At 37.2% G+C, this 9,861-nt stretch overlaps 1 protein-coding gene and 1 long non-coding RNA gene across 4 annotated transcripts in view; both read left to right on the forward strand.

Annotated features, from left to right (window-relative positions):
* The window catches only part of LOC111875632 (thyroid adenoma-associated protein homolog), a 64,809-nt gene extending 62,107 nt beyond the window's left edge, over positions 1 to 2,702 (forward strand). For all 3 annotated transcript variants that reach the window (XM_023872021.2, XM_033750148.1, XM_023872020.2), the window contains 2 exons: positions 738 to 997; positions 1,951 to 2,702. In XM_023872021.2, coding sequence (XP_023727789.1) covers positions 738 to 997; positions 1,951 to 2,313 — 623 coding nt within the window. In that variant the 3' untranslated portion in view covers positions 2,314 to 2,702. The remainder of the gene's footprint in view (positions 1 to 737; positions 998 to 1,950) is intronic.
* A 2,783-nt stretch (positions 2,703 to 5,485) lies between these two features.
* Positions 5,486 to 9,861, forward strand: part of LOC111875638 — a 30,424-nt gene continuing 26,048 nt past the window's right edge. Inside the window, exon 1 of the long non-coding RNA XR_004512635.1 lies at positions 5,486 to 6,994. This is a non-coding gene — a long non-coding RNA (uncharacterized LOC111875638). The remainder of the gene's footprint in view (positions 6,995 to 9,861) is intronic.

The raw sequence follows: 9,861 nt of genomic DNA on the forward strand, positions 1-9,861 counted from the left end.
GGCGAGTGATCAGCTCGTCGCATGGCCTCTACCTGTACACAAACACAGAAAAACGCACACAAACATCCATGTCCTCAGTGGGATTCGAACCCATGATCCCGGCTTCCGAGCGAGTGGAGACAGTGCATGCCTTAGACCACTCGGCTACCGTGACCAGCGAATGATAGATATAGTGGTAATAATGTCACCTATAAAATTAGGAATTACATAAGAATCCGTGAAAGCAAAATTGTATTTAAAAATAATCCAATTTATGACATTGCATTATTTAGAGACATACAAAGTATAAAGTTTCAGGAATTTCAATTTTACATGCTTAACTCTGTCCTGTTTATGGGATAACAATTGGTACTATGTAGCTATGAAAGGTAATATTTTGTAATAGTTATTTTATTTCAATCTGTACCACCACTTTGACCCACAGAGATAAATATTAAAGAAATCTGAGTTTAAGAAGATGTTTTTAAATAAATATAAATACTGAAAATAAAAGAGTCACAACATTAGCATCTTGTGTCATCTGTACTGTTTGTAGGAAGTTGTGATCATATCCATTTACTTTTGGGAATGCCATGCTCTTGTTACTACTTCTGTGGAGAAGTTCAAGCCGTGGGAAAAGTTTGACATCTTCGGTTTCTTTGAGTGATCTGCAACTGGAAGATGAGTGATGAAGTTCTTTTTTCTTTTTTTATTTATATCACAATGACCTATTGCCTTCATTAAATCTGATGTTACAGCTCTGGATGTCTGCACACTATGGACTGTGGTTATGACGTTGTTGGATGATGAATGTTCACATGTACGTGAACTGATTTCCAGCCTTGCAATGCATTTTGGCTGTACCAAGTTTCCTGTAATGCCACAGAGGGCTAAGGACTTGTTGGTGGAATATTTTGTTCATGTAATGATCAATCTGGATGCCTTAATGTGTGTAGTGTGTCTTGTGGCCTGGTGTCTTATGTCTCCTGGCAATGACTGTGACAGTGGATTATTAGAGGTAAGAACAATATTTAGTGCAGGGGTTTCAGTTTTCTTCTCTTGGCTTCATATTGAGCCAAAACTATTAAAGTTATCTAGCAAGTAATTGTGAAACGTAGAATAGTCTTATGTATAGAGACCTTCATAAGATAAAAATTACAGTACTAACATTATTATTTACCACTGTGGTGTCTAGGTTTACTCTTACCAGGTAGCTTAAAAAGTTCCAGGACCCATGTGAATAGAGTGACTTTGTGTCAAGTAGACTTAAACCTGCTCATACACTCTCCACATACTTAGCAGAGCTTTTCAGTTGTCGTTAAGCTAGCAGACATAATAGGTCACACAGGAGACTGCAGTGTGTGTGGAATGTTTCAAAGTGGGAAAATAGATTGACTTTTTTGACAGGATAGTATTTTATTAGCAACTGGAAAAATAGTGATAGAAATGCTGCAGATCCTTCAGACACTGTGTGCAAACAAATAATATTCTGGTCCAAGGTGATAAGAGTCATTTTACAGTACATAAGGCAATTCTGAATTGCTGCAAGATAACCTTCACAGTGGATGGGAAATGTGAGACAGGTACAGGAGGACCCACTGAAGGGCTGTTACTTGACAGATGCAGTGGAAGTTCATGCGACTTTAGAGATTGCTTTGTACAAGGTCATTAGTAGTGGCTTTGAGAAATGTTCTGAATGATATATATAGCTACTGGAGGACAGTGCTTGATATCAGCTGCTTCTAAGGGCTTATTAGTGTCACTTTAAAGATATGGATCTTGTCCCAGAACATTTTTATAATACCACATATAAGCATTTTACTCTACATGTTTTACTGTATGTCATCAGAAAGCCTAATTCATGGGAACTAAGTTATAATAATATTCATATTTGTTTAGTTGGTTGAGCAGATTCAGTTGAAACTGGATTATCAGCAGACTCCTGTAGCACACTCTTCTTCTCATTTCTAGGATCGAGTATTTGACAAAGGTGAGATGAATGAATTTGCAGAAACGGTAACAGTGACAGAAGTTGCATGTGGTCAGTTAAAAAACCTGTTATGCAGAGAGGACAGAACACAGTTACTTGAAACACATCTACCTGGAAAGGTCAAGGATTGGCTACTTCATATGTGCCGGACAGATATGTCAACTATGTCAGACTGTGGAGAATCTCATACATTGGCAGAATTTATAAAGGAGGCAGACAGAAGAGCTGTATTCTCCACTGGAGACTCACACTTTCTGTGTGTGAACCCCAGAACTGAGATTCTTACAGTGTTCAAAACTAAGAAACTTATGGAAGCTGTACATGGATCCCTGGGGTCAAAGTAAATGCTAAACTGTGGAATATTTAAATGGAGGAAGTTTATCACTGACATTATGACTTGGCAGCATTGAAACTGAATGTTGAATGAGGGAAAATCTTGAACTGAGAAATGTTAAATGGGGGTTCCATTGTTACATCAAGTGATTTGGAGTGACAGACTTTTGTGTGAAGTCAGTGATTTTGTTGTGTCTTACACAGATTATAATCAATATAATCATTATTATTTTACTCTGAAACAGCTCAACTTATTTTTCCTGGAACAAGAATAGAATTTGAAATGTTTGTCCACATTATTAGAACACTGTAAATTATTCATACATCAGCTTCAAATTTTGTTTAACATGGTTATGAAGTAAGACCTGTTGCTGGTATTATAAGTAATCATATTTATTAATGGAGAATAATCATTTAATTATGTGGTAATTTAACCTGAAAGTTCCACACCACCAATTCCAGAGCCCTTCAATGGACAAAATCCTGAGTCAAGTTTTATTCAGATTTACGTTTACATTTACATTTATTTTCACTTCATGAATCCAATCATCTTCCTGTGGGGCTGGATATAATACATGTCACACATTAGAAATTCATGATGACTACACATCATACATCCTTGGTCCAATAAAATATATAATCAGGCCTCATGCAGACAGCACAAGTTGTCAAGACTACACACATAGGCCATGGAAAAACCACTCTCAAATTGACACCTTGCCATTCCACACATACACTGGTCAGCCATATCATCAGTACAGTTTCATATCAAACACAGGAGTCATACATACTGCCACACTTACAAGCAAGTCTCAACAACATATAATACAAGCACACAGACCATTTATTAACGCTTAACTTTTGAGCCCCTTGCATGCTGGACAAATTCATCAATAGAGTAAAATGACTTACTTTGCAAATAATTTCATAAAACAAACTGAAATTGATTTTTATCATCATTTAAAACTGAGATATTTGACAGCAGAGTTTTAAATAGCTTGACGCCTGAATAATACACCCCTCTCTGATAGCATGATAAATGAGTTGTAGGTATATGAAGGTGGTCATTCCTCCTTGTACAAATCATATATACAGAATTATTGGTCTGAAACTTATCCAGATTATTAACAACAAATGTCATCAGTGAGAGCATCGTTAGATTACATCGTTATAACCTGTGTACCTACGTTAAATTTTAACATTGTCCTTCAGTTTCGTTCTTTGTTTTCCAAGCAGTCTTTCTAAAAAGGATTCTCTGCCAGACATGGTAATGAATCTTTGGTTTTCATAAAATGTTGGGAACTTCTTGAGTTGGTGAGCAGCTGTTAGCTTTACTAGGACTCAGCTCCATGGAGTTAGTTAACTTGGAGGTTATCAGGGAAATTTAATGCAGTTTGAAATAATGCACAAAACTGAATTAATAAATTTTATAATTATGAATTTATACTAGTCTCACCACATATGAATACATTTGAGTCTGAAGAAAAGTATACATATTTCCACACCCTGTTAACAGTAACAATTTCTATGTGTAATCATGAAATATTCTGAAGCACTACTGTTTAAACGGTAGAATGATTACCTCAAATAATCTCAAGATTAGCTACAAGTATACTTGTATAATCTTCAATAAACAGAACTACATTAATGCAAATGAATTAATATGTTACGTTTTGTTTATATTAATATAAAAATACAGTGCAACTTCGACATAATGGGAATAAATAAGAGTGCTCGTTATATCGGGTACTCATCCGTATATGATCGAAATATGTAATTTTGAAGTCCTCCTTCTGATGTCTATTTTTTTTTATTGCTAGTGGTGTGGGACTAAGTTGCTTGTACTGCGGCCACTTCTGGCATATTGTACCAGCCCCAGATGATAGGTGAGGGTGATTGTGGAGCAATTGGTAGAATGAAGATTGGCAGGGGAAACCGAAGTACTCGGAGAAAACCTACCCCAGTGCCACTTTGTCCACCACAAATCCCACTTGACCAAACCTGGGCCACCGTGGTGGGAAGCAGCGACTAACCGCTTGAGCTATGGCGCGGCCTTGACGTCTAATTATGTATATAACAGCATGGTTCTAAGGCCGAGAGCAGAACAAGGAAGCTGGCAACCGCGATTTCCGAGAATTGTTATCAGCCTAAGTTGAACATAGTGAATGGAGCAATGCAAATTGAGCAGACGGCAACACAACTCTAGGAGAGACTGAGAAACTCAATTTCCAGGCAACGGAGAATGCCATTCTTCTCACAATTGCGTTGCCGCATGGTTTCCTACTCTCAGCTGTTCTGTAACGCACCTCAGCGATTCATTTGTTTGTTAAGGTGGCACAAAAGGTTGATGAAGCTGCTAATTTTGTTTTTGTGTAGTTAATTGAACAGCATGGTGTATGTGACAAACACCACCAAGGCTATGCTTGCTAGGCGGAACAAAATATGTAGATTTGACTTGGGGAAGGAATTTCTCATGAGACGAAGGAGTCTGGATCCAGGTTAAGTTCTTTTGAAACAATATACGCGCCTCAGTTTAAATAGTTACAGAAGAATGGGTGCAGCCAGTGTTCTCCTAATATTGTATGTAAACATCCTGTTGCATTAATATATAATTTATTTCACATATATTTCCGTCTTAAATACACTATATTATACAGGGTGTTTCACGACTTTAGGGCATAACTGCAGGAGGTGATTTCTTAGGTCTTTGTGATCAAAAAAGTTCATATAAACATGTGTCCGATTTTGGACAGTTACGGAGTTACGACCGTTTTTTCATTCCCGTACACGCCCTCGTGTGAACCGCGTCTGTCCTCTGGCGGGTTGCTATTTTTAGCCAGCTACAGACATAGCGTTCTCGTTATCTCGACACTTGAGATGTACCTAAGGCGGGGAGGGTTGGTATGTCCGGCGCGGTTCACAACCGAGCGGCAGCCTGTGTTGCGGCCGGCGGTGGCATTTTCGAAAATCAGCTTTAAGCACCAATAAATTCAAATTAAAGGTAATTGCACGAAGTTAACTTTACATTCATACGTTAAATGTATCATGTATTATGCTGGTTTATTATTTTGTTCCGTTTATTGTCAGTAATCGTTACCTTCTATTCTGAGTTTAAAGCGGTCATAACTCCGTAACCGTCCAAAATCGGACACATGTTTATATGAACTTTTTTGATCACAGAGACCTAGGAAATCACCTCCTGCAGTTATGCCCTAAAGTCGTCAACCTTCTTCCACATTACGTGCTTCGACTTTATAGTTGCACTGTATGTCAAAATTTAGTACGTGATATTGCCTGATTAAAATAAATTTGCCTTAATGAAAACAAATTATCATCCCAATATTTTCCTTATGGTCGTCCTCTTTTCACGCCGTCTCAACCGGTCTCAACTACCACCATATTGTGACAGGATCAGTATTATCTTCCATTGCAGAAGGTAAGTACACGGAATTAAAAAAAATACAATCATACATTACGTCGGACGAACATACCCACGTAAGTTCATGTGAGCAACTAACCAAATATAAGTTTATTCAGTGTGCGCCTGCTAATCTGGAAAACGCCTGCATGAAATCGGCAAAATTTCTCGGAAATTGCAATTGTGTTGCGGTTGCCAATTTCATTGGTGTGCCCTCGCCCTAGAGGAATAACGTACTAGAATATTTACATTCTTCTCTGGCGATTTGGCAACGAGACAACTGCAGAAATGCAGTTCATGTCTGTCCTCCATAAGTAACTTGTAATAAGTTGGGCGGATTTTAATGGCATTTGAAATATGTACGTTGAACAGTAATTTCTCAACATATTACAATTCTGGTCAAAACCAGACAAGAACGGGCACTATGCGAGAAGACCTGCGTGATTATATTCTTATATAACTTCCTGTGCTCGGGAACGTAAGTGTATCACATCACTAACCGGTTCTAAACGCAGCACAGTTTCCCAACACTTGTACATATTAGTGCCTAGTGCCCTTCCCTTGGTCCCCAAACAGTAAAGCCACCCTTCCGACACAAAAAAAAATCAGTCTTCAAATATGCTGAGAAATGGTCGGATTTTGTCTTGATCAGTGGTCCATAATCCAGTATGGCGGCATAATTACTCGAAACCGCCGATTCCAAATCTTCGTTCTCGGCAATGCGTGCATTTGCTTCCGTGTGAACAGACTTCCACTGCCTCTACCACACTTTAACTGTTCTAATCGTTCGGATTTTGTTTTTATTTTTCAAAATGTGGGACCATGTTGAAGACGTCAATCCATAGAGATTTCTGTTCCGTTCTTCGACGAGTGCAAAGCTCACAGGTCTACATACTTAAAGATTCGCATTCTAGCTTAAGTGTTTCCCTTTCATTGCCATAATTTGGGATAACATCTAATTAAAATGCAGCATCATCACAAAAATTTCCACCCCGAAGCCGTTAAAATGCGGTATGTGCCGTCCTAAAAATATGGTCCCCAACTGCGCGTGCGCGCAAAGCACATATACCTGAAGGGCCTCAAGGGCTCAAGGGTGAGGAAGTTCAGTATTTGGACGATTTGCGTTCATTTATGTCGTCTCAGCTTGTACCATGTGCCCCATAAACAACGTTGTAAAATTTGGGAATGTGATTCGGGTTTTGATAACAATTAGGCTTCACAGAAACTAAAACCTCGGATAATGTTTTCCAGTCGGAGGATATAATGGAGACGAGGTAAGAGAAATGCAAAGTATTCAACAACGTAAGGTATATATTTAGTATGATTTATCACTATTTTCCTTGTTCTTCAATATAACTATATAAACTAAGTGTACAACTATTGTGACAACCATACAGTTTACATGTAATTGCAGCCTTCCTGTATATTTGTGACTCTTTAATACATAAACATAATGATGTATTTACATTGTATTTATCATGCCAAATAAATCGTAAATAAAAACACAATCTCTTAATATTGAAATGGTACTCAACAGAGGGAGATATTTCAACAAAATTCATAGTGTATCTGATTTTAGTCAATACAATACTTGTTAGATAATGCTACATCATATTCAAAATTATCACAGCACTGGAGATCCTCCAAATATACATAAATGTTCAAAATCATACAAGAACTCTGAAATATTCATGTATATAGCTACAGAAGTAATATTACAGCATGTAAATGTTCAAAATGATGACCTTTGACAGAAAGTTACTGCACCATCTAGTTTGCAGTGAGAGTTCTACCTTCTGGGGTATAAAACATGGTTTAGTCTGTTTAAAGTTAACTGACTTTTCCAATGAACATGCTCTGCTCTGCTTGCTTTCTGATTAATGCTGGTTTCTTGCTTGACATATTCTTTGACCTTGAAGATGGAGGCTCAGTGTTCCTCTGAAACTTCAGTTGACTTTTAGTGGATTTCATGGCATTATATACCAGAAGAAGACAGAACTTTCAGTAACCACCATGAGAACCTTAAATCGTACATAGTTTGCACTTCCTCATATTCTGGAGCTGGTAGAGCTGTAGTGAGCAGTATCACAAGATAATTTCTGACTAGAGAAAGAATTTTGTATGTAAGCTAGTTTACCAATTCTTGTAGCAGTAACAATTTTGACAATATGAAAGGGATCCATTTAGTAAATCATCATTTCTTGGCTGACATGTATTATCTGTGAACAGCTGGTTGTGTGTAAATGAAACAGTGTATGCAAACTTTCTTCAAAGTAAAGAATTTGTTGATGAAATTAACTGGAGGGTGACATTCAAAATGGACTGAGTGTGGAGACTCTACATCAAGGGTCTCCAAACTACGGCCTGCGAAAGAACTGTGCAGAAATGAGCCAACTGAACTAATTTTCCAATGAGTACTGGTAAATGTGTTTCCAAGCTTATTGACCTGACATATTATACTGCAGTTCGATGGCTTAGCTGTGGAAAGGTTCTTTCACGCTTCTTTCAGCTCAGGAATGAAATTGATATATTGCTTACCGAGAAAAACCATCATGAACCACTTTTATCAGATACCGAGGGGCTTTGGAAATTAGCATTTTTTGCTGATCTGGTGAACCATATGAACCATTTGAATTTAAAGTTGCAGGGTGAAAATAACTTAGTCTGTGATTTATTTGCACTTATCAAGGCATTCAGAGCAAAGTTGATACTTCTGGAAAGCCAAGTGAAAAATTGTAACTTTGTTCATATGCTATATTGTGCAGAGTTGCACAAAAAAGGGTGAAGCAGAATTTCCTTCCTCGTTTGCAAATTTAGTCATTTCAGATTTGAATGAACAATTTCAGAAGTGAATTGATGATTTGGATTCCAGTGCTCGGGAAATTAAATTGTTTCAAAATCTGTTTGACTGTGATGCTGCAGATGTCCCAAGTCAAATTCAGATGGAAATTATTGAACTTAAGGAAAATTATAATATTAGAGAGAAATACAAGGAAGGAAATTTGATCGAGTTTTATAAATTTCTGAACTCAGAGCAATTTCCAAATTTAAAGAAATTTGCTTGTAAATTTATCTCCATTTTTGGGATGACATATCTGTGTGAACAAACTTTTTCCCGATGAAGTACATCAAGTTGAAATACAGGGCAAATTTATCCAATGAACATTTAAAGTCGATACTTGTGATTAGCGTTTCAAAATTTGAACCTCAATTTAATCCGATTTTAAGAATGCAAAAAGAGTTCCATCATTCATATTCATTGTTTTATTATAATTTGTGATGAAAATATGAGCATTTGTTGCTACTGTCTGTTGTCATTAATATACGATAATTTATTCTCACGTGCTTTGTATTTAGTTTATGAAATTCTGTGCTTTCAATAAAACTCATATACCTAGAGTTATTAATTTCTCACTTCATCCGGCCCGTTCAAAGTGCTGAATTACCTACTGTGGCCCGCGATTCGAAAAGTTTGGAGATCCCTGCTCTACATAATGGCCAACCAGATCTCACCCCATGAGATTCCTTTGAGGGATAGGTCTACATTCCTATTTTGCTGAGAGTGATGGAATAGGTCAAGACAACATCATGGAGATGTTTGCAAAAGCTGACCGCAGCACTCTTGCAAAGTTGTGGCATGATATACTGTATCAATTTGATATTGCCCAAGTAATTTGTTGTGCTCACATAGAGCTTCACCAACTATGATAAAACTTTGAAGCTGAATCTTAAGACGTCTTTAATTTTGTAATAATACCGTAAACATATGCTATGTAATAAGACAGTGGAATTGTAAAGGTCATTCATATATGACTCCTGCCAGAGGTATTCAACATTTCAGACAATCTCCTAGGGATTGTCACCAACAATTTCATCTAGTTTTTATGAACTGTTTGTTACTATAATGAGTTTCTGTGTAGTATTTATTGATAGCTGGTATAGTGACCAATTAAAATTACCTGTGTCTAAACCAAAAATTTCCATTTTATAACAGAGCCCAAGTACTAAGCAGTTTCACAATATGGTTACAATTTTTTTTTATTAAGGCTGACAAGACCTGTGTGACAGCACAGGCAAACCAAGCAGCCACATGCAAAAGCACACTTCCCTTTTCCTCATATTTGTTACATGAAAATTCCTG

Source organism: Cryptotermes secundus, unplaced genomic scaffold (assembly GCF_002891405.2).
Source record: "Cryptotermes secundus unplaced genomic scaffold, Csec_1.0 scaffold297, whole genome shotgun sequence".
In the NCBI taxonomy this organism is placed as follows: domain Eukaryota; kingdom Metazoa; phylum Arthropoda; class Insecta; order Blattodea; family Kalotermitidae; genus Cryptotermes; species Cryptotermes secundus.